The sequence below is a fragment of the Trichoderma camerunense genome (assembly GCF_050948025.1).
Source record: "Trichoderma camerunense strain CBS 138272 chromosome Unknown V8C40scaffold_6, whole genome shotgun sequence".
Lineage (NCBI taxonomy): Eukaryota > Fungi > Ascomycota > Sordariomycetes > Hypocreales > Hypocreaceae > Trichoderma > Trichoderma camerunense.
The window spans coordinates 1,372,079-1,396,163 of NW_028145364.1; the positions used below are offsets into that span (position 1 = coordinate 1,372,079).

The following is a 24,085-nucleotide window of genomic DNA, read 5'->3' on the forward strand; positions in this document are numbered from 1 at the left end:
AGAAGTTAAAAGCAAAATTTCAATATACTCACTGGAGGTATCTCATGATACCACAGCAGCGTGTTTCAGGTGGCATACAAAGTTCCTAGTCCGCTCCCCATATCCCTAGATTTGATCAGCTGGACATGCGTCAACCCGGTATAAGCAAAAATAATTCATCTTTTGGGCACCGTCGGCCCGAAGATTTTGTTCCTTGATGCTTTCTCCTGGTTTTTAACTCCTTTGGTGACTCTGGTTAAAGTGCTGGCTTCGTGTTGAAGTCAAAGAAGCCTACGATATCCGGTCGTTACCGAGACAGCTGGCGTTCGTAGAATCACGAGAGAGGATGTCTCTGACCCATTGTATATGTGAGCATTCCATTCGTTTTGAACCCCGTGCCTTGATATGATATGGCAAGTAGATGTGCGTAATGACTCCAGACATGCACTTCTGGAACCATCGTCTAGTCACTTGATACTCCTCGACGGCATTGGAAACCGAATTCACACACCAATGAAAGCGGCTGATTACATCATACCACATCGAGAAACTCTACATTTATGATAAAAACTACTCTTGACAATCGATGAATCCAGCTTGTAAAGGCAGAGGAGCAGCTACAGATCCTCGTCACAAAGGCAGTGTTGCCACCATTGGCAAAAGAAGAGAGTGAGGATAATCCTACTCCTCTGGGAGAAACCGTCATGGAGGTCATCTCAAGCGCACCCCAGAAGCGGCATGTGGCGTGGAAGGGATTGCACAACAGCCTGGTGACGGATCTTGAAAATGGCGTGACGCCAACCAGAAGGAGCCTCACGGCCAACCTGGAGACAAGCCTGAATGAAGAAGATGGTACCTGGTTGAAGGTCCAATTCCTGAACGAGAAGAACAACGAAATATTGGCAACCAACCTTGCTGCATGCGACATGAATGAGATCATGGACGCTATATATAACCTGATTGGACTTGAGATCCGGAGGACTCGGTGCCCAGTCTACGGCCTGCGGAGACACCGACTACGGTTTGCGAACCCTCCTTGTGCTGAAGCAGAAAACAAAACGACAACCTGATCTCCCGAGAGACGCGCTGGGGCGTTTTCTACCCAGAAAGGCGCCCGAACAACCTCCGCAACCCTCAGACGACCAACGGGGCAGCAGGGGCCCGATGAATCCAGCTTGTAAAGACCGTTTGATCTGCCATCATCTTCCACGGCCAGCGATTACTTGTTCAAGCAACGTCTAATTATACAAAATGCAAAACAATATATTTCAAACCCCTAAACTCAAGACCAACCCTCAAGACAAAACAGAATACTAGCTACACAATCATGCCATTCAACAAAACCACCCTTTTCTGGGAGACAAAAAAAAGCTAACAGTCCTCCGAATGGACTTCGTTCCTGAGGTTCGAAAACCTCCGCACACCGCTCGAGCTCTTCGTCTTGTGAGGCACCTCAGCCTCAGTCCTCTTCTTAGGCTGTTCAATCTGTCTGTCTTGCTCTGGGGCTACGTGAACCCACTCAGCATCAATCTTCGAAAGTGCGTGGACGAGACACTTGTTCGTTTCCATGTCTTCCTGTATCCTCTCCCACTGCATCTCGTCAACGTCAGTCCGGAATCCGAACCACATCGAATCGCCGTCGCTGCTTTTCTTCGACGACGCTATACTGGGTACCCCATCCCGGCTGTACCGAAAGGCCAGCCCCTTTCGCTTGTCATGGTTTTGTGAATCTTCCCGCACGCTATGTGGAATCGTAAGGTCCATGATGTAGTCTCCATGCGTCTCGTTCTCACGGGCGGGACAGAAGCTCCAGTCATATTCTAATGCCTCGATCTGAGACTTTGGGATTGCGATGATGACCCAGGCTTCATCTTCTCTTTCTTTTTCTTCCTTGCGCACATCTGGTGCTGGATGATGTCCCAGTTCGTATGCTGTAAGTGGTCTGCAAATTTTGAGCCACATCCATGTGGTGACACGGTCGAACTGGTCGGGCCTTGATAGAGCTCATGTTAGTTAAGTTGAAAAACACAACTCATATTTGTACTTACACGTCGCATTCATATAAGGTGATATTCCCCTCGCTGGCATCGAGATTCACGCTGTCTGCTGGCTCCACAGTGGGCTCCCTGGGCACAGAACCAAGGGGCTCTCCCTTGAGGTCGTCCTGAACTTTGATTCTCATGAAGCCGCAAAAGTCCATCTCCAGTTTTCTGTAGCCATATGTACGGCAAGCAGATTGAAGAAATAGCCGTAAATTGTCTTCTGGTCCTTGCTCGCTTGAAGTTTCCACCGGAGGCGCAAACGGATTGTCATTCGCTTGTCTCAAGACTGCCTGCAGTCGCCGACTCGCATCTCGTCTATATCATCAACACGTTAGTTTCAGCCTTCCTTGTAAATGAACTTCAAACTGTAAGCTTACCTCTGGGTCATTCTTTGATGAAAGTGGTCTGTGAGAATTTTTCTTCGTTGAACCAGACTCTCGTCGTAGAACGTCTCTTCTATCTCCCCTGGAAGCATCATTCCAGACTCAGGGGCATCATCTAAACTCTGGCGAATGCTCGGCTTCACGCGAAAGGCTTCATCCACAGCTTTCTGTAAGCTAGCTACCGGAGCATAGCTTGGCTGGTTGTGCACTGGCTTCTTCTGCTGTCGATCCTGCTGCCTCCTGACGAAGCTAAAAGACACACCCGCAAGGAGTTTCTCTCGCACTGACATCGTTTCCATCTCCCCGTCTGTTGGTAGGTGATTCTGTTTCATGCCGCGTTCAACTTTGCTTTTCTTGCCACTGGGGTTCTCATCGTCATGAAGGGTAAGAGCGTGCTTGGGCATGATGATGGAGATGGAACACTTGATATTGGGTGAATGAAGGAAGTATGAACAAGGTTAACTCGAGATCGAGATGATGGAGAAGCGAAGGATTCAACTTATTTTCCAGGATTTGGAAGGTGTTCAAAATAGAGAGCAAAGTGAGAAGTGGGCAGCTGGCAAATTGCCTGTCGATTCACTTTGGCATCAGATTGCAATGCCGCCAGCGGATTGCCAGGTCGCTACTGCATTGAGGGGTATAGAGAGCTTTTTTTTGGACGGCAAGACAGTTCAATAATCTGTCAGATGTTGTTCAGAAAAAGGCTTTATATGCTCAGCTTTTGAATCGAACGACTAGATTCATGCTGGGATAATCTGATCGGATACAGCTGATCGGACGAAACCATAGAGCTGTGAGGTTAATGAGGTTCTATGGGTACCGTTCCCTGATCGCATCTTTCTCTATAATCAGGCATGTAACATCTGCAGCCATTTCCAAACAACTCCATCTATGAGTTTTATAGATATTTTTTCGACTACAGCAGCAGAACAGCGGCATCCTGCTTGTAAGTATTAAAAGTTCCCGCACCATAATGTTTCTCTCTTGCATGATTTGCGGAACCAGGGTCGAGATTTTACAATTGTCTCAAAAAAGGAAAACCTCCTCCTATGAAAGCGAAATTACATTTTACAGCTTACTTGTTCATGGAAAGACATTCCCTTTGAACAGACAAGGATAGGCCTTCTAATCGCATGTCTGTTCATTTTCAAGGTGTGCGATAGATTCGAGCTACAGCTAAATAAATTGATGAATAGAGAATAAAAAGGGAAGCATAGCATTTATTTATTTTTTAAATAAGGATGGGATCCGCAACATCGTGACTATTGTTTTGTTCGCTGTAGCAAGGGTCCTATCTCCTAAGAGGCTGTCCACTGACATCACCCTCCGATCTAGGTGTGTCACTATCGCCTCACACTTCACCAGATCCTCTACGTACTCACACGGAGTTTAGTAAAATATGACAGCTCACTCAAGCAATACTGAGACTTCATGTCATTTGCTGGTACATGGGAGATGCATGCCCACAGAGACAATCAAGTATCCGCGTGATTTACCAATCACATCACCCTAGCTGTGTGATAATGCATGTCCCAAAGCCACAACTGAGGCAGCACTCACAGATGGCGATCTCGACCACCGCCATCAGATCCCGCCTGCATATGATAAATGACAAAATGTAGCTATAATGTCTCACTCTCTTCGCAGGAGCCCGGGGAAAGGATGAAATGCAAAGGGAAAGCAAGGAGTATCAGATGACGGTAAGTAAGATTTGTAGGGGAGCTTCTCATATCATGAACAAACATACCGTACCCAGATATAAGAAAATCACCAAGCTCACCATATAGTCCGTTCCGTCATATATAGCATGACCATAATTTTTACTCCGAGGCATACCTCTACTCCACTGAGTTAAGCAAGGGAGAATACAAGAGTATCCATGTGAGCAGTCACTTTCTTCTCAGCTTCATACACGCCCCCTCCATCATGTTTGACCTCCGTAGGCTCGGATCTCTCCCGTCTTCCCGAATACCCGGTATCCGTAGCGCAATTATGCTTACTAGGCATGTCTCTTGACGTCTCACATCTCCGCGCGTTAGTACGAGTCTACCACGGTCGAGAGCCTTGTTGCCGTCGCATCAGTCTATACCTATAATTTTCAGTGCTGGCCATAGGGGAGGCAACTGGGGGCAAGCTGCTGGCCTTTTCGGCTTAATGCACTTCACGTTGATAAGGAGGGGATTTGTAGCATAGATACTGCGTGTACTTGTATCGAAACTATCAAAAATGCAGGGAGACATGGTACAATAAATGAGTGACAATATCAGGACTGATGAGGTGGCACCGAGGGTGAGGGGATAAGCTGAAAACTAAAAAGTATTGCAGGCCCCATCTACCTAGAGAGCGAGGATGGGTTTCATGACAATCTTTGTGAGAAAAAGCAAAAATATGAACACCAGCGTACCAGAAAAAGCAAAGAGCAGCAAAGAAGAAAAGAAAACTATCCCAGATTCGAAAACGAAATCCTCCGCAAACTTCATTTCCAGCTCTCTCCTTTCAAAAGCCGGTGGGCTTGAATGATGCACGCCACTTTGTGCCATCATCATTGCCCTCGTCATCAATGAGAGCTCTGAGAGGCATCATCCGCAAAAATAGCTTCATCTTGCTCATGGCCGCTATCATAAAAAGGGAAAGTATTGGCGTTGCCCATAGTATAAAGGCCCCCGCCATAAAAAGGAAAGCCAAGTGGAAGACCGTACTGCTGCTGCATTTGCAGAGTGCTCCGCAGACTCATGCCAAGAATGAAGTTGGCAAGAGCCAAAACATCCCCATTTGCCCTCGCCGGTGTACGGGTAGTGTCTGCGGTATCCGCAGCATCAACCTCGCTCTGGGCAAGGCTGTGCGTGCGACGGTGTTGTGGCATGGGGCCCTGGTTCGGCGACTGGGATTGCCTCAGTGCCATTCTCCGGCCCCGATTCCCCCCGGTCAGGCTCGATCTCCGGTTGAAGCGCCCGGGCTGTCTGACCCTGATGTTTACACACTCGGTTTCGTTTCGGCCATCAATGATTATACATCGATCTTTGAAAGGCTCGTTGTCCATGTATGCTGAATCGGCCAGGGTTAGTATCATGCCATCAGTTCAAGATTCTGTTAGTAGAACCCTCGGGCAACTCACTGAATGCGCTTCTAAAGTTACCCTTCCCTTTGAGGCGAATCCATCCCGAACTACTGACGGGATGTACCTCAACAAAGTCGACATCACAAGACGCTGAAACCCAGTCTTTTACTTGTTGCCAGGTCGAATTAAACGGTAACTGTTCACCAGCAGGTTAGAAGAATACCAACACTGAAGATATAAAAGAAGGCAATAAGGTCGGGTTTGCTGTGTAACGAACATTGGAAAAGAGAATATAATAGTTCCCAGTCATGTCGCCCGGTTCAACACTTTTAAGGGACGTTGTATAGATCCCGTTGCTAGGCATAATGAGAGTTAGGAGGGATGATAAGACTTGGTGTAGATGTGTGAGAGAGGATAGAGTTGAAGTTTGATGGTCCGACTATTGGGAAGAAGCAGTGATATTTATAGAGAAATCCACATACAGACAGAAACCTCTCGCTGGCATAGTAAGTGGCATTCGTCATGTCTTAGGCTAGGAAAGTCGCTTGCCGTATGTTTGTTCTAACACCAGGCTGGCTGCCGGCCATTGGCAGCCAAACACATCTCAACAACTCATACACTTGTCTCTCCCTCTTTGTCTAGGCACCAGTTAAAGTCCATAAAGTCGTGGGCTCCATCCGACTGCCGATACGACAGCGGTAGAGCCGCAGCAGTCCGCCGACACTCTCCGACTCAGCAGTCCCGTCACTGATGGTCTGCCCCCCATGCACCCGGACTTGACCATGTCTCAAGTGACGACACTGGGCTGCGCTGTATTTAAATATGTGATCGAGGATAGCCAGACCCGAATCCCGGGGGCTGGGATATCATAGGCTCACACTATGGTGTAATTGCATCAGCATTGGCTCATCGCTTGCAGGAGACAGGGCAGGCCCGCTCAGCCTGCCTGTGCATGAACAAGAAGGGGAAGAGTGATAACCCGGAGCAAATAAGAGCACTGTCCGGCAGCCATTGGCTTGAGTGGTCAAGGAGCTGATATTGGAGACTGGGCCGCCTAGAGTGCTGAGACGCGAGGCTTTTGTTCTCTGATAATTTGATGTGAGCGCACACTTCATCATTTGAAGCGGGAAACCCGGTTTCCTTGTAAGCCCTTGGTCTGCCGAGTGGCTTGTTTCAAGCTTGCTTTCCGGCCATCCATGCGGCCCCCGCGGGAGAAAAAGAAAATGAAGCATAGACATTCCTTTTTATTCTTCTTTCCACCATGCATATACAGAGCACCCCCTTGCGCCAACTTGTCCTTGCAAGGTCTTACTATCATTTGGCACCCATGGCCGCCAAAACGCCACAACTCAGTTGAACGGAGCTTGATGCCATAGCGCATACGCATTATCCTGTGTCCGTGTATTGCGGCTTGTTTGCCAGTGGCGGGTATTCTGGTCGTTCATTTCTTTTTTTGAACAGAATCCTAATAGTGATCAGGTGGACTTGAATCAAATATCATCAAATATTGCTCCAAATTATTACGCCCTCTCAAATTTTCTGAAAGAAAAGGTATCATCTGCAATTGCTGTCTCGTCTGCATCGGCCATAGCGTAGTCAGACGATGTCGGGCTATCATACTGAGCAATTCCACTGTGGCCTACGGCAGCTTGCTGCCAAGGATTCGGATCCTGGCCAGTATTGGACGGAGAGAGTAAAAGGTAGTGCTGCGCATCAGAGACAAACAAGACGGGAAATTCAGTCTCACGGTTGATCCATGCAACGTGTGCTTTGCCCACCGCTTTTCCCTCTGGCAAGACGTCCTCTGGTACAAGAGGCGTCGGCCCATTAGACAGGGGATCCCAGATGAACGACACTCCATGCTGCGCAGGGTCTTGCGAAGTAACTAAAAGGAGCTCACGGGAGCTCGCATGCCATTGGAAGGAAACAGTGCTGTGGAAGATTAGGACGGCTCGAAGCTCGGCCGCAACGACATCCCAGATCCATAGAGTGCACGGCGAGTCCTCCAGTCTTGTTGCCAAGAGGGTCGAGGATGCGTCAAATGCAGCCAATGAGCAGCCGGATTTGACTTCAGCAGTCACAGACTGAGCATCGGTAGCAGGCCCCGGGGGTGACAATATCTGAGTAGCCCTGACAAAAGTGCGGGCGGCTCGCGCCTGTGGAGATTCGGTTTCAATCTTCTCTTGCCATACCTGAGATGGGGTAAGTATCACAAAGAAATTCTTGCAGACGCTGTGTACATGCTGTAGCTTACCTGGAGAGTATCCCTTGGTACTATAGTGGCCGGATGAGGCAACTTTAGGTGTGCCCTCCAAGATGGCGTACGGAGAAGAGTAACATCCCGACTGTAATCTCCAATGGCACACAGCTCTGTGTTGGGGCTCAACTGACAGATTTTGATTCCAAGTTCCAGGTCAGCATCTGGCCCTTTCAAAAGGTTAGACGCTGTAATGGTACGGAAGTGCTCTCCATCAGCCGTGTAAATGAGGAGGCGGTGGCCCTGAGCAGGTGACTCCCAAAGAAGAAGCCACTGGCCGTCAGGGGACCAGGTAATGCCCTGCGCATCAAGCGTCTCCGGACTCCAAGACCTGAGCACTTGCCGACTCACGGGATGATGGAGGCTCACGATATCCCTGCCACCGGACCGACCAAGTAACGCCAAATGCCCGGATTCTGGGCGGAGGGATAGGCCTCGTGATGCAGACACGGATTGGTGGAATTTGGGACTCTCAATCTCGACCGCACCGGAGCCGCACACATCGATGACCACGAGCTTTAATCCCGATGCGGACCACATTAGGATCTCGGTATCTCGAGCTCCAAACTGAACAAGGGACGGCTTCCCACCACACAGAGAGCTGTAATTGCGAACTGTTGCGTGAAAAGTAGAAGGATGAAGCGCCCCAAATACATCCAGCTGATCGGCTAGGGAAATGAGGAACTTGGATGATGACGGAGCCCATAACAAAGTAGGTACACTCGCTGAACCGCCGGTTGCCGAAGAGGAGGGTGAAGATCCAGATCCAGCAGACAGTTTTACGACATTGGTGACTTGTAAGGTCTCAGTTGAGCGGACAAGCACCTCCGAGGATATAAGGGTTGCAACAAATCGGCCATCTGGACTCGGCCTGCAGTGAGGCGAAGCTGTGATGTCCAACAATTAGGTCCTCACTCAAGCGGTGGAAAGCATTGGGGATAATATGAGCATGATTACATACAATCCAAAGCTACTAGAGACTGCATTGTGGTGGTCTGGGCTGGCCTGAGAGTCAACCCGTGGTATTCTTATACGACAGGTTATCGTATACGATTTCAAAAGCACAGAGAGAGGGAGATTGGCTGGCGCCACATGGGATGTCTCTCCCTCGCTGAATGCTCGATATAGATATCCTTCTTCAGTGATTGAAATAGAGACTTCTCTTTAATTCCGTCGATTCACTCCGCGTTCCGCCTGTACTCTCTCCTGGAGGTAATGCCGACTGATGGAAGCTGAATGCCGAACTGAGGGCTCACGCCTATTTTTTCCTTCCGACTGAGAGGGACCAGCAAAACGACAAGGGACTCCAAGAGACAGCACGTCGTTTAGTCACAAAACATCAACTGGATAACAAAAGACGCTCACGCGCAAAAGTACATGTGAATTAGCGCGGCTGTGGGATTGTTTTTTGATATTGCTCCGTTGGCGAGCGAGCGAATGAAAACGGGAAGAGGTTCAACTAGCGATGCCGGGCGGAACCATTGAAGCTAGAGGTGGTGTGGTGCAAGAGTCCCCGGTACCCGTACCAATGCCCGAAAGTGCCCTAACGCACAGGTACTTTGCACCTGCAAGAGCTGTAAACCTTCTGAACGCTTCCAGCTAGCGCCCGCAGCTCCAACTCGCCTAGCCCGTTCCCCTCATCTGCTAGCACGTTCAGGTAAGCATCTAGGCTTTATCGTCATGGTTGCATTATCGCACTCATGACCGCGGAGGCGAAACTCAGTTCCTTTTCCTGTCTCAACCTACCGGTTCGAAACAGATTCTTTGCTTGTTCAACTGTTTCGATATACTTCTGCAGCTTTGGATCAAACCACAGTCGTTCATTGATTTAGTTCGACCGGCTGTACGACAGATCTTGCTACATCCCGGCCCCGGAAGTGCACGGCAGCTCGCTCTCCAGCCCAGCTTCTTCGTCTTCTTTACACGAATTCTTTCGCATTGATTTCCGGCCAAGGGCGCCCTCTTTTCTACCTGGTCTGCAGAAGCATGGCAAGAGAATAAGTCTACAAACAGGCTACTGCATATTAAGCCTTTCTATACATAACATCCACCGCCTCCGGCCAGTTGGCCACCCAAGTGCAGAGTGCAGCCGGCAGCAAATACTTGCACTCACACATGTCTCGGCGCGCTTTGCCATCGGCTTTGAGCCAGATGAAGTCCATACGCCATCTTGCAGCTCGGCTGCCCTCGAGTGTCTCGCTTCCACGGTCATCTGTTGGCGCCCTTGTCTTGACACGACACACTGCGTCAACCTCGGCGGTTGCTGAACAACCAGAGCCTCAGCCAAACCATACGATTCCGCCACCTCCTCCGTCTCCGAGCGTCCTTTCGCGCCGAGATCGCATCCGTGATGCTAAGCCCTTCTCAGACTTTCTTACAGATACCTTTCACCGGCAGCATGACTATCTGCGCATCTCCGTCACTGAAAGGTGCAACTTGAGATGTCTGTACTGCATGCCAGAAGAAGGTGTTCCACTGTCTCCTGATAGGAATCTCCTGACCAGCCCCGAGATTGTTATGCTGTCTTCCATCTTTGTATCACAAGGCGTGTCCAAAATCCGGCTCACAGGAGGGGAGCCCACGGTAAGGCGAGACATCTTGCCTCTCATGCACCAACTCGGTGCGCTACGCCCATACGGGCTCCGGGAACTATGTATAACCACCAATGGCATTTCATTACACCGGAAGCTGGATAGCATGATTGAGTCTGGACTTACTGGAGTAAACCTAAGTCTTGATACCTTGGATCCATGGCAGTTCCAAATCATGACAAGGAGAAAGGGATTTGATGCTGTCCAGAAAAGTATCGACCGCGTCCTAGAGATGAACTCGTTAGGTGCCGGGGTCAAGTTAAAGATCAACTGCGTCGTGATGCGTGGTCTCAACGACCGGGAAATCCTTCCCTTTGTTGAACTGACCAGAGAGAAAGACCTTGAGGTACGCTTCATCGAGTACATGCCTTTCGACGGCAACAAGTGGAACAAGGGCAAAATGTTCTCGTACGATGAGATGTTGGACGTAATCCGGGGCAAGTATCCCGACCTGCACAAGGTTCGCGATGAAAAGAACGATACAAGCAAGACTTGGAAAATACCTGGGTTTGCAGGCCGCCTTGGCTTCATCACAAGCATGACGCATAACTTTTGCGGCACCTGCAATCGGCTCCGGATTACGAGTGATGGCAATCTCAAGGTCTGCCTTTTCGGAAATGCCGAGGTGTCCTTGCGGGATATCCTGAGGAAATCCAACAGCGGAGATCCTATAGATGAAGAGGCGTTTGAGGCCATGAAGCAGATTGAGATGAACCGCCGGCAAGGTCTCGCGGGCACCGAACTTCCATTGGGGGTGGCACCAAACGAAGCTGAGCTGCTCGACGTCATCAGAATAGCTGTCAAGGGGAAGAAAGCAAAGCATGCCGGTCTTGGAGAGCTAGAGCACATGCCGAACCGGCCGATGATATTGATAGGTGGGTAATAAAGCTGCATAGCATATCCCCTGAAATCAAAAGCACGGCCAGGAGGGTAGCATTGTTCAACCCCTCTGCGCCGTTTCGTAACTCTTATGGTGTCGAAGCGAATGGGAATGAGAATGTACGATATCACCTACCATCCATCACCGGCCTTTGATATAACTTGGCGATGTATGCTAAGTAAATACATGATAGATCCTGTTGCGCCGACACTCACGACTATGCCACCTGGAGCACGGCAGCTTATCGGTCGTGTTATGCCATGGTCTGGTGTATCAACAACAGCTACCCCCGGCTATCTTGGACAACAGCAACAACCACGGCGATTCTCTAGCTCACGGAGCCTGAGAAAAGACAAAGATGACAAGAACCAAAGTTCAGCACGCCTTACGCATGTATCCGAGTCAGGATCAGCACACATGGTCAACATTTCAGAAAAGCAAGTGACGTCGCGCGTAGCCACGGCCGCGTGCGCAGTGCACTTCTCAGACGACACGGCAATCAAACTTATACGGGAGAACCAGATGAAGAAGGGCGACGTGCTCGGCGTGGCTCGAGTCGCCGGCATCATGGCGGCGAAGCGCACCCCGGATCTCATCCCCCTATGCCACCCCATTGCCATTACGCGCGTGAATGTCGATCTGGAGGTCGCGGGGAGTCGCCAGATCGAGATCCGGGCGACGGTCTCGTGTGATGGGAAGACGGGGGTTGAGATGGAGGCGCTCACCGCGGCGTCATCGGCGGCCCTGACGGTCTACGATATGTGCAAGGCTGTGGATAAGGGGATGAAGATCGAGGGGCTCCGGGTCGTTCTAAAGGACGGGGGGAAGAGTGGCAGATGGGAGATGCCTTGATGTATGATGTATGATGTGCACTTTTACATGGATACAGGATGCAAGCAATTCTGGCAGCTATCTGTTATGGACGTCATAGTATCCTCTTCTCTTCTCAAGGGAAGAGCAAGAGATCTGCATAGCAAAGTAATGGCGGTTTTACAAGCCAATGTTTGGTTCCAAGAAACATTTGGGTACCTTACAGTGTGTAGAATAAGATCACCAATTAATGTTGGAAAACGATGTACAAAATCCTCACCTTCCATTGTGGAATGAATTATTACTCGTGAGCGGAACAATGCCTCCGCTGTTAGACCTACGTACGCGAGACATTTGTCCGGAACTGGAGTAACATGGACACCATTGGGCATCTTTACCGTATCGGTGAGCACAGTTCTCCTGGCGGAACCTCACAAGTAACAAGTCGATCTCGCTCGATAAGGTCGCCCCTCAAAAGAGACAAGGCCCCCTTTTTTGACGATCATCGACCCATGTGATTGACATACATACATCTACAAGCATGAATCATAGACTTACTCTGCAAGAAGGCCCCCATCTCACCAACCATCAAGACCAAGACGAGCCAACGGGCTCCCAACAACGCAGCAGCGACATGTCCGAATGACCTCCCGCAGGACGCCTGTAAATGAAAAAAACGAGGCGCCCGGTCTGCGTTGTCAAATATCGTATGCATGTCAAGCGGTGAGGAGGACTACCTAAACAAAACAAGGTAAAAAGCAAAAAAAACATGCTCGCCAGCGACCACACCTTGAGGCCCGTGTGGATGGCACGTTGAGACCCAACTCCCTTTGAGGCCCTATAACAAAGTGTATTTTCAAGCTTCCCTCTTCCAGCTGCCCCTCCTCCGCAAGCTGCGGTGCGACGACGATGCGGGATAATGGGCGGAGAAAGTTGGCCCCTCTTACCCCCCCTTGACTCTTTGGCTCTCAGCGAGAATTATGATTTGGCAGTCTCCGGCTTGAGGCTGCAGCGTGTGTGGCCAGAAGGCGCAGGAAGGGATCTGCCAATCAGAGTGCTCGTCACTCGTATTATATCACAGACATTGAGATGACTGGTATGAAGCCATGGTAAAGCATAGATGCACCAATAGCAGCGTGGCGATAAGGCGGGCATCAAGTCGTGCAGGCGATTACCCCATTTGGAAAAGATCAAACCAACGGCAGCGAGTTACTTGAGGCGAAGAAAGTGTGTGGCGTTTGGCCGGGCTGGCCATGAGTGACACAAGCCATTCCGAACCCCCATTTGGTCCAGCTGCCGAAGAACGTACGAGCATGTACGGGTACCTGTACAGTACCGTACCAGCAAGAAATACCGGGCTGATGCCTTGCGAACTTGCAACCACATGGCAAGCTCTCCCGTGCCCATGGCCCTGGATTTGGCACAGCTCTGCTCCGTACGCAGCACGACACCACCCCATCGTTCCTCTCGCCGCCAAGGGGGCATGGCATATATCGAGCCGGAACATTCATCTGCCGCACTGCGACGTTCTGGACGCAGTTCGTTGGGAGACGGCCCACGGAATGCTCAATGAGACGCTGGAACAAGCAGAACGATGCACGAAGCTTCCACACATGTCCACCAGAACGAAGGCGGGGTTAGCCCGCTTCTCCCGCCGCTCAGCGATTCGTGGTAGCTTGCAGCTTGCAGAGCGCAGAGCCCATCTCCACAGCTTCGCTTTGCCTCTCTGACTGGGTGAGAGATGGTCTTGAGCACGAGTCGTCCCCGCGGTGAGGCACGCGGCCAAAATAGACCATGATATCTTCCCTCAACAGAATATGTACCTGTATGACTGCATGTACATGCATATGCAGGCGGAGACTTATGACCATAGTATGTACTCTGTACTCGTCCAAGCGCCTCCTCTTGAACACAGAAGAGAGAATGTCCACGGTGGCCACGATCCAACAACACTGAGTTTGTTAGTTGACCCATATGGATGTCGGCGTACCAAGTACGAGTGCCTAAATGCCACCCTTCCGTACATAGATGCGGTGCCCAATTCAGAAGAGAGGCCGCCATCTGTTTGTTGATCAAGCTAGATTCCCACTGACGGGGCGCCCGTTGTGGCGACTCGCTCTAGTGAGCTTCGAAGAACAAACCGCGAGTCAAGGTGGCTTCTGCTTGCCGTGCTTTCTGCGTCCACTTGGCGGGGGAAAAAAACCGTGAGAGCTGCCACTGTATGGCTCGTGTGGATTTGGCTTTTTTTTTTCCGGGTCCTTCCACTAGACCGGGTTGTCCGTGCCGAGGGTCGTTGACATGGTCGTTAAAACGATGGCTAGGATTGGTTCCGTCTCTCAATAAAAGACCGGTAGGAGAATAGACAGGCACGGTATTATGCTGGCGGCAAATACGGTAAAGGTAAACACTTGTTCCTGGCGAGCTTGCGGCGGCCGGTGGCAAACTAGCCAGCTGCTTTGTTTATGCAAGATCTTCGCAGAGCCGCACTGGAATCTTGTAGTGCTTCCATTTCACGCCCTAAATCAACACCGTCTTTCTGCATTACCTGGCGGTGTACTCGTAACTGTCCTCAGTGTAATGGGCTAGCAGAGACGGTGAGAAGGCATGAGACGGGGGTCCTGAGCTGCAACGACGCTTGAACTGGAGGCCCAAGCCAAAGGACGGAGGATGAGACCGACCAAGATGCCAAGCCGAAATTGTTTCACCGAGGTCGTCGGAGCTATGCCATGGTTTGATATCCTGGGGTTTATTTCTTTGGGGCATCAACCATGTACGAGCACCCGTAGCGCAACTACCTACTTGGGCACCCCTACAGAACCTGGAACAATCCGGAGCATGTCCGGGACAAAATGCTCGTAAAACATCGCTAGGTCGGCTGTCTTGCGGCAAATACAGTGAATAGATGGCTCTGTGTGTGTCGGCTGCCATCCGTGGCTGTGCTCCGTGCTCCGGACTTGCAGGGTCTCTATGCAGTTTCCCGCATAACAACCATGTCAATAAAATGAGAAGAGCAAAAAAAGACTCAAGGTTCTTGTCCAGGAACAGGAGCCAAGAGGCTACGAGCGAGAAGATCAACACGCCGAGAACTTTGTGGTGGGACTAGTGCGAGGGCCGTTTTGGGGTCTTTTTTCTTGGGGGTGTGGGGGGGCACTTTTGGGACCAGAGAGAGAGTGGCATCTCCGAGAGAGTTCATGCCAAGGAGGGGAGAAGAGACGAATTAGTAGAGGGAAGAGGAGGGCAGCGAGCGAAATTATGAGGAATAGTGTCCGATGGAACGAAGTGAGCAAGGACAAAGGCAAAGCACAGCTGAGCTGCCCCAGGTTTGGCTCGGGAGAAAAAAGAGAAAGTAAAAAAGAGAGCATGTGAATGTGGAAGCTAACAGTACCAGGCAAGTACATTAGCAGGCGTCTCAGCACCTAGCACTGCCGATGCTTGCGAGAAGCGAGAGCCCTAATGTCCGTGATCACAGACGCTTTAGCCGTGGCCCGGCGGTGACTAGATACATCTAGTAGGTACGTTGCATTGCCACAAGCCGATCGAGATGCTGCCGCTCATGGATGCCAATCTTTTCTGATGTTGTCTGATGTTGTCTTGTCTGTCTGGAAGAAATACCAGAATATCAAGTACTCCGTATATAAGCAGACTGACGATGGCGGAACTCGTACGGTACGGCAACTTCCATTGCAGCTCCAGGACCCCTAAATCCCATCTGGACAACCACGCCGCTTACATGCCAATCGGGCGGATACCCATGGGGCGAATCTCGAGTGCTAGCGGGCGGCCAGAGTTGACAGAACTCAATGGCGTCTGCATTCTTGTTGCTTTTGCTGCCGTTGGTGTTGCCGTTGGTGTTGCCGCTGGTGCCTGTGGCGCTCCGCTTCACGAGATTGGCGCTCGTGCTGGGAGATGCTCACGCTGGCCGTAGGCGGTGGAACGGCTTAAACGACCAGTGGACGACAAACGGGGCGCGCGTTTTGCGCTGCAGCCAGGCGCTGGGGAGGACCAAGCAAGCAGGTAATTAGCGCTTTTCGTTGGTTCGATGCCGTTTCTGGGTGATACACGAACAGGTATGGGGTACCTTTGCCAGCCTTACATCCGCCGGCGCTGCGGAGGGTATCCTGTACGCAGACCGGCAGCAGCATCGGGTTCAGGTTCATCGCGAGGCAATCGAGGACGGACAGGCTGAGAGCGCAAAAGGGAAACAAGGCACCTGCCACCCTGGCTCGTTAAGCTTACTATGACGAACGAGCTGCATTTGTGGCCGGGGACCCCAAAAATCTTCATCAATTTTGACATGTCACGGCTTTGGGCATGAGATTTAGCATGGATGGGCCGAGAAGTACTAAGGTAGGTATTACAGTGCTGTACGGCTGTCTGGTGCTACCTATCAGGACATGTAAGCTCAGCTGAGTGCTGATTTATACCGGGTTATGCTTACTTGTTGGTATCGGCAGTTGCAGAGTACTGACCACGCAAAGGAAAACCATCAATGGATCAAAACAATCGAAACTTTCGACGGCCCAGGCTTGGGTAAAAATAAATCTTGTCTTATTGTTAGCATGCTGCCTTAGCCCATGTGGGAGTGGCCGAGCGGGCCAATGGGCTGCCCACCAATTCAATCAATCCTCCCCAGAGGCCCAAAGTTCCGTGCCACACAACTGGAGCCAAACGCCGAGAGAGGGACACAGACCCCGAACCAGGCCTGGATTTGCTTGTCCAAGTGGCTCGCAGCGTACGAGTAGGACGAGTACATTACACATACGGAGTATATACAGTACATGCATTTACGGTGCTCTTCTCTTGTGCTCCGTACCTCGTCCAGACCCGTCGTACAGGCTACCTGACGCAGCTTCGTACATATTACTCCGTAAGGTCAGGTAGGAGGTATCCGTAGTTGCTTTCAATACCAGGACCGACGTACATTAGCTTCTCTGTGGCCTGGACGACGTGCATGAGACAGGGAAAGCGGACAGAGCTGCATAAGGTAGCAGTACTAAGGCAGTTGGGGGGAGGATATTGCTCGCAACTTTTTTTTTTCTTCTTTTTTACCTCTCCCACTCTCTCAGTCAAGAACATTCATATTCCATGCTACGGCCAACTACTGCGCTTGGATTACCAGCACCAACCTTGTTCTTCCAGATCAATACAATAACTGGAACTACTAACTCCACGCTCCATATTACTACCACGCCGTCCACATACCAAAATCCGCGACTCGCATCGCCACCGGTCAGCATCCGTCCAATTGCCTCCCTGCGATAGTCCGCCCCCTGTCCAATCGCACCAATCCGGCCACTCGCCGACACACCCGACATAACACAGAATAGGAGGACCCAGTGCGATTCTCAGAGGATCAATCTCGACTCGACGGACTCGGTCGGTACCAGCAAAGTAAGCTCCAGACCGGCCAAGTACCCGCCTGTACACGTACCTGGCACTTGCAGCCCTCGGTTGCTTTATATCTTCGTCTCGCCCTCGATCTCGATACCGAGTACATCCCTCGACTTCATCTCCCCAAGTAGAGCAGTGTCGAATCGACCTTCTATCCATCATCAACTCTCTTCTTTTCCATTCTTCTTTTTTACTGCATAGCGTACGACACACACTTGGGGCAACCGCTCTTACATTTATCTCACTCATCACCGAACAAACTCTACACATATCCAAGCCACTCACCGCGCGGCGGCATCAACGTGGCACAACTCTGCCATTCATTATCCTCTTACATCAACCTGTGGATTAACGGAAATCCCAACAAGAGAAGGGAAGCACAAGTAAAAAACAGAAAGTAGACACAATGGCGGCCCAGCTCATTATGCCTTCTGTACCGGGTGCTCAGCAGCAGTCCCGGCACTTTCTGCCAAACAGCAGACCTCGCCCTCATGGCCACAACCGCTCGCAGTCCTTCCAGCTGCCTCCAGGACCTCAGCTGTCGCCAAACAGCTCAAACGGTTTCCATGAGCAGCATCCCGTTTCGACACCGCCGTCTCCCAAGGCTCATCACGCCACCCATGTACGGCCCGTCTACATGCCGGCTGCTTTGCGACCAAACGACGAGTTCCCACAACGACCCTTGGCCAAGACAAGATCTGGCGACTCGAGCTCCGACTCTGGGTCTGACGTGACGCTGCGCCGCTCCAACACTGGCTTCATGAGCCTCAGTGGCATCGTCGGCCAGCGCATGGGCCGTCGCGCCAGCGAGAGCGGCAAGAGCAGCATCGATGGCGAGTGGAATCTCGACCTCTTCCCCGACGTTACGGAGCCACCTACGCGCAAGCACTGGAAGGTTTGTTTGAACCCGGAGATGCAACTACAGGACAGATTATCGCTAACATTGCCCTGATCAGCCCGACACCGAATCCACCATCTGCGACGACCCGACGTGCAAACGCAACTTCAGCTACTTTGTCCGGCGGCACCACTGCCGCAAATGTGGCAACATCTTTTGCGACTGGCACTCTAGCTATGCGCTTCCGCTCGATCAGAACGCAAACTTCAACCCGCGCGCTGTCCCGTCACGCACGTGCAACCACTGCTTCGAGCAGTTCAAGACATGGCACAGCCGCGAAAGCAGCCTAGTGTCCAGCCCTGCATCCTCGGACGCCCATCGCACGGTCCCTTCCACACCCATCGCTGCCCAGCCAGCGACGCCGTTTGGCTTACCCCAGGGCCCCGAGATTCCGGCCAGCGTCCCGCGAGACTGGAACTGGAGCACTTTCTAAGAGAGACCTGGCGGCTGAGCCGCAATATCAACTTACACGGCCGATATGACTCCTTTTTGGTGGGCAAGATTCATCAGGGAGCAGGCCAGTTTTTCTACTACCTACTACACTCGTGTCGCCGCTGCGGCGGCATCTTCGATACCCAGAGCGAACACATGAAGTTACGAGCAACTCAAATGACGATAGACCATTAGACCAGATTGATGATTTTTTTTTTTTTTTCTCTTTTTCTTTTCCTTGTTCTTATTTACACAAACCCCAACCGATTCCTTGATAATGGGGCAAACTCGATCTACAGAGAATCTCGTCAGACATCTCGAACCCCCCTTTTTTTCATCTTTTCTTCTTTTTCTTGAAGTACTGCATGGAAACTTTACGCATCTCGGACCAAACTCGCCGAGCAGGACGGAAATTCAGATTCAGAGACACAGACAAACTACTAGACTTGGGAAAGCGGGCGTTTTCTTTAGCGGGATACCCTCCTGGGCAGCTCCTTTACATTTTTATGTCCTATTTTTTTTTTTTTCTTTGCGGGATAGTTTGGAAAGGAGGTAATACCCCGATGGCGGATTAGCCGCTTGTTTTTTTTTGTGAGCCGGAGGGCGAACTCTATAGACAGATAATTGACTCTCTTTACATACACTTCAAAACGTTTCTCCTTGGTTCTGCTTGTAGTTTTTCTATCGTAAAGTCAAGTACACATGTTTTGACGCAAGGAAAAGGGGACATCTCACCTCTTGACGCAGGGAAAAGGGGCATCGCTCCAGAGTACAAAAGCACAGGAATAAGTTATCAGACACATATCACAAGATCTAATGTCAAACCAAGGAAACGTCTTCTGATCCGATAATCCGGTCAGTTCTCAGATTCTATTCGAGTCGTGTATCTCTTTTTTCAGCTTTGATAATTACAACAAGTGAAAATGCAACACTATCCTTGCCCCATGCAGTACTAATGTGTGTGTGTGTGTGAAACCAATGAATAATTTTCCACTCCCCCCAAAGCCCATCCATTTAAGGATTTTAAAATAAAGCAACGCCATGCCCGGGGCAACTGAAGTTTTTGTTTTTTCTTCCACCATGCCCATAAGTAAAAAATGATATAGCAAAAACCAAATCTCACGAATTACCAAACCAAACCCATTGGTTTTGATTCAGCGCGAGTATCCTACAACTTTCAAACCCCCCTTTTTGCCAACTAGCCTTTTTGTCTTGACCTTTTTCACGACGAGGCCATTCTAAGCCCTGCGCTTGGTCTTGGCATTGGGGCTGCTGCTTCCCTCTGCCATCTGCTCGCCGCCGTAGACTTCCCGCTCGACGTTACGGGCAGCCTCCCAGCCAGCCTTCTCAGCAAGGGTGACCTCGTCGCCCATGCCGCGAGCGGCCTTACCGCCGAGCTTCTGGGCCGCGCTGCTTCGCTTGACGTAGCTCGCGATGAAGAAGCTGATGAAGAGGTAGGTGAGAGGAGCAAGATAGACGACGTTGATCCAGATGGCAAACGTCTCACCAGTGGTAAGAGTGCAGGGCTGGACGAGGTCGAACGTCCGGGTGACGGTGGTGGACTTGCTGATGGTGGGCGCGGCCGCAGCTTCGGCGGCGCCAGCGACCTCGGCAGAGCCGAAGATGAGCTGCTTGAGCGAATCCAGGGCACTGACGGCGGTCGGGATGATGTAGTCGATCGGGGCGCTCCTGGTGACGGGAGACTCTTCGGTGACGACATGGGTAGAGGTGATGGGGGAAACGTATGTAACGAAGGATGGGACCATGGCGAATGTAGCTCCAATGATGAATTGGGTGATTTGCATGGAGGTCAGGGAACGCTTCAGGGCCGTGGGAACTCTGACGGAGAAAGCCGATAGAGTATAATAGGTGTACTAGAGAGCAGGGTTAGCAAAAAGAAGATGCGACCAAAGCTGTAGGTCAACAGCAGGAGAAAAAAAACTCACCATCAAAGAGTGGATGAAGGAGTTAAAGAGGCAGAAGATCCAGATGGGGATGGCCATGTACCGCATGCCAGCCCACATGCACATCATGGCACCGGCATGGTGGTAAGTCTGCAGAGTAGAGCTGTACTTGCCCTTGGCCAAGATGATGAAGGTGTCGAGGACCTCGTAGAATTTGCTCAGGTAGAAAATCCAGCCGTAAAAGTTGAGACCCTCGTTCCACATCCGGCCGGGCTCGGTGGTGCTAGGCATGCCATTGGAAGCAAGCAGATGCGCAACGGAGCTCGGTGAAGCACTATCCCAGCTCAAAGTGGTCTCGTTGAAGTAGATGGAGTTGCCCAGGCCTCGAGGTCCGTGGGGACGGCAGAAGCCATCCGCTGTAGCAGCGACGCCGCCAGGGCCAAAGGGGCTGACGAAACTCCTCTGCATGACGCCGACCATGCCCCAGAAGGTCCAGGCAGAGTAGACGGCGAGGAAGATGTTGTGCAGGACGACAAAGACGAAGAAGGGGCGTGTTTTGCTGATGCCCCAGGGCTTCTTGTTGCGCGCCTTGTTGTACTTGTTGAGCAGCTTAGCCGAGATGGCATAAAGAGCGGCAATCGTCAACGGAACTCGAGCATCCAAAGCAGACACATAGAGATCATCTGGGATGTTGAAGGGCCTCAGAATAGTGGCAGGGACATGTGCCGGCGGGATTGGCGCCGGAGGGTTGGCAGGAGGGAAGTTGAAGAGGTGGGCGTCGGGCAACGAGGCCCAGATCTGGAGTTTGGACATGGTGAATGTCGAGATGCTACCTGCCAGGTGAAAGAAACCGTGCAAATTTTGTATAGACGAATGTCAAAATTGTTGTGGTGAAAAGACAAAAGTTCTGCTGCCAACCGGTGTAAGTCGTCGTTCAGCCACTGGGGGCCCTCAGTGTAGTCGCAAGTACCTTTTTTTTTGGTCGCTAACAAACACAACAAGCTTGTTCCAAGCTTCTTGCTTTTGCCCCAAAATAAAGTTCCAGGCTATATTGGCCAATGCAAAGCGCACGCCAAACAGGCTATGATAAAAGCAAAGTGGGAAATGAAGAGAGATTGAAGGAATTCGTCCCCGATGACAAAGATATTAAAAAAGCTCGAGAGTGCAGAGGAAAATTAATAAAAAAGAGGGCGCTCTGGATACCCGCTTCCGCCGAGGCTGGATCCAAGGGAGGGGTGAGAAAGAGAGGGCCAAAAAAAAAATACACGCCTGGCGAATTTGTTGGGGCAACAGGCGGGTCAACGGAGCAGTTCAACCAAGTCTCAATGATGCAAGCGAGAAAAAAAAATGGGAAAATAATGAACCACCCAGATGTAGATGGTGGTAGATGATTGCTCTTTTTAATTGGTGGCCCAGCAGATCAGAGGCTGCGAAGGCGAAGTAACTTTCTCGTTGTTGCTGCTTTCGGTTTATTTGTATGAGACGGTAAAGTACCGCCGTTGATATGTGACGTTTAGTATCGTACAGTATTACTTGGTGTGCTTGACAAAAGATACGGATGGAGTAGCAATTATTAAACAAACGGCAGGGCTGGCGAATTGGGCCAAAGGGAGAGAGATAAGCCTGATCAATGAAGATACTATTTGGGGCGTGTCAGACAGAGGCCAGCTCGAGGGAGGCGAGCTGGTGTTTATACTATTAGTTCTCGGGAGCTTCATTTCGCATCAACGCGATATGGACGTCACGCACCACCGCTCGGTACTTGTCTCTAAACCATGAACGGCATTAATTTCACAAAACTCGAATCTGTCGGTCGTTAATAATGGCTCCCTTGTTCAGCTTCAGCGGCCGCTCGGCAAGCCAGGGGCCAAAGTCAAAAACAGCTGCTACATATCGCGCGATAACCAAGCAGACGTCCCCCTGGTCGTCTCGGAGCCCGCGGAGCAGGAGCCGATTTTCGCTTTTGAAGCCAGCCTCGATGAGCAGCTGAGCCGAGAGGAGGCAATACAGAAAACTCAATTGTATTGTAGCCTATCCTAGACGAGATTTTGGGGATAGGGGATATAGGGAGCACCAACAAGTGCCGAGGATTACATAGCTCTCATACAGCCATTGCCTTGATATCGACTGCAGTAGATGTCATCTAGATAGTTTCTCCCTCCTTCTTCTTCTTTTTTTTCCCTCATCCCATCTTCTCCCCTCCGCTTCATGCTCACACCAACATCGGCTTTCTCGCCTCTCTCCACGATTGCGACTCGTCGCCTACCGATCCGACCAACAACTCCCGCATCAGGGGCCGTGCCAGCCGAACCGGGTCGGGCGGTCACTCGATCAGCACTGGAGGTCAAAATCATACGAGTACAATCCATTGGACGTTATCACGGCAGTAACATTATGCTCGCGACCATGGCGCAACTCTTGACCCAGCTGGTGCTCGCCCAGGTAATGAAGGCCCTGCGCCATGCTTGATCTCCTTTCGACAGTCGCCAGGCATGGTCATTGGCCAGGCTCTTGCATGCCCAGCTGCTGGTCGTTCTAAAACCCCCCTGGCATCTCCACCCCAGAACCCAACATCGGCTCTAGACCCAAAAGAACGAGAATGCAGCAAATGCCGCCCGTTTTCTTCCATTCCAGCGATGCGAGTGCGATTGTATACCCGTACAGTAGCACCTGTGCATGGGTTGTCCCCTTGCTTTCTACAGCACTCTGGTTCGGCTCAATCGGCGGAAACACACAAAGCAGATTCGCACTCGCATCCCCCATTGCCGTGCAAACCCGGCAATGATGCTCCGTGCAATACACGGGATACCTAACTACTACTCGCAGCGTCACCTTCATTATTCGCACGGCTTCCAGCTTCCAGCTTTCAGGAACCACGCGACACTCAAATCTCAAAAAGCACCAAAAACATTCTCAATCAATGCTAGCCTCCCGTATCGCCACACCAACTTCCTCTTGCCTCCCGGCCAGCCGCACCAAAGAAAGACGGAGTGGTTGCATCTACCCCGTTTCTCCGTGCTGTGGCCGCGATATGCGGAGCCGGATGCGGCAAACGGCCCAAGTTCAGCTCTCACAAGCAGCCAGTTAGAGAAAAGTTTTTCCTCTTTTTACTTTTTTGTTGGGGGAGACGTATTAGCGCCGCATCGCTGGGATGCTACCCTGCCTTTACCTTGGCATATAACAGGCAGTGATATTTTTGTCTGCCATTATATTGATCCTTGACCCCGTGTTTAATAGGGCGCCCCCCGCACGATTAGATTAATGGATATTCATGCCGAGGAGCTTCATGAGGAGGGCACATGCGAGCACTTCGCATTAGTAGTCGTAGGGGAGGAATATCCTCGGCTGCCCCCCCCGCGTACTTTGCTGCCGTACCACCCCAAGTATTTTGAAAGCACGAGAATGGGGGTGCTAGGACTTTGTTCTCCACAGATTATACCAGTAAACTTTAGCAGGGTCC

At 51.0% G+C, this 24,085-nt stretch overlaps 8 protein-coding genes across 8 annotated transcripts; 3 read left to right on the forward strand and 5 right to left on the reverse strand.

Moving 5' to 3' along the window:
- Positions 1-683: 683 nt before the first annotated feature.
- On the forward strand, positions 684-1,049 carry V8C40DRAFT_264516 (uncharacterized protein; the record flags this gene model as incomplete). The annotated part of the gene is made up of 1 exon (XM_083219540.1): positions 684-1,049. One exon carries the CDS (start codon positions 684-686, stop codon positions 1,047-1,049), a length of 366 nt encoding a protein of 121 aa, XP_083075036.1.
- Positions 1,050-1,350: 301 nt separating this feature from the next.
- Positions 1,351-2,808, reverse strand: V8C40DRAFT_264517 (uncharacterized protein; the record flags this gene model as incomplete). The annotated part of the gene is made up of 3 exons (XM_083219541.1): positions 1,351-1,972; positions 2,028-2,336; positions 2,399-2,808. The coding sequence occupies 3 exons, from the start codon at positions 2,806-2,808 to the stop codon at positions 1,351-1,353; spliced, it is 1,341 nt and encodes a 446-aa protein (XP_083075037.1).
- Positions 2,809-4,942: 2,134 nt separating this feature from the next.
- V8C40DRAFT_193968 (uncharacterized protein) lies at positions 4,943-6,077 on the reverse strand. Its single transcript, XM_083211886.1, has 3 exons — positions 5,740-6,077; positions 5,520-5,658; positions 4,943-5,449 (listed from the first exon to the last, which is right to left on the reverse strand). Exons 1-3 carry the CDS (start codon positions 5,824-5,826, stop codon positions 4,962-4,964), a joined length of 714 nt encoding a protein of 237 aa, XP_083075038.1. The 5' UTR covers positions 5,827-6,077; the 3' UTR covers positions 4,943-4,961.
- A 764-nt stretch (positions 6,078-6,841) lies between these two features.
- On the reverse strand, positions 6,842-8,876 carry V8C40DRAFT_193966 (uncharacterized protein). The gene is made up of 3 exons (XM_083211885.1): positions 8,681-8,876; positions 7,717-8,606; positions 6,842-7,654 (listed from the first exon to the last, which is right to left on the reverse strand). The coding sequence occupies exons 1-3, from the start codon at positions 8,703-8,705 to the stop codon at positions 6,983-6,985; spliced, it is 1,587 nt and encodes a 528-aa protein (XP_083075039.1). The 5' UTR covers positions 8,706-8,876; the 3' UTR covers positions 6,842-6,982.
- A 549-nt stretch (positions 8,877-9,425) lies between these two features.
- On the forward strand, positions 9,426-12,278 carry V8C40DRAFT_241447 (uncharacterized protein). The gene is made up of 2 exons (XM_083215024.1): positions 9,426-11,185; positions 11,384-12,278. Exons 1-2 carry the CDS (start codon positions 9,835-9,837, stop codon positions 12,040-12,042), a joined length of 2,010 nt encoding a protein of 669 aa, XP_083075040.1. The 5' UTR covers positions 9,426-9,834; the 3' UTR covers positions 12,043-12,278.
- Positions 12,279-17,034: 4,756 nt separating this feature from the next.
- V8C40DRAFT_194137 (uncharacterized protein) lies at positions 17,035-17,772 on the reverse strand. Its single transcript, XM_083211887.1, has one exon. The coding sequence runs from the start codon at positions 17,659-17,661 to the stop codon at positions 17,113-17,115; it is 549 nt and encodes a 182-aa protein (XP_083075041.1). The 5' UTR covers positions 17,662-17,772; the 3' UTR covers positions 17,035-17,112.
- On the forward strand, positions 17,557-18,860 carry V8C40DRAFT_194151 (FYVE zinc finger domain-containing protein). The gene is made up of 2 exons (XM_083211888.1): positions 17,557-18,286; positions 18,348-18,860. Exons 1-2 carry the CDS (start codon positions 17,798-17,800, stop codon positions 18,720-18,722), a joined length of 864 nt encoding a protein of 287 aa, XP_083075042.1. The 5' UTR covers positions 17,557-17,797; the 3' UTR covers positions 18,723-18,860.
- Positions 18,861-19,959: 1,099 nt separating this feature from the next.
- Positions 19,960-21,438, reverse strand: V8C40DRAFT_264522 (GNS1/SUR4 family-domain-containing protein; the record flags this gene model as incomplete). The annotated part of the gene is made up of 2 exons (XM_083219542.1): positions 19,960-20,595; positions 20,668-21,438. The coding sequence occupies 2 exons, from the start codon at positions 21,436-21,438 to the stop codon at positions 19,960-19,962; spliced, it is 1,407 nt and encodes a 468-aa protein (XP_083075043.1).
- Between the last annotated feature and the right edge of the window lie 2,647 nt (positions 21,439-24,085).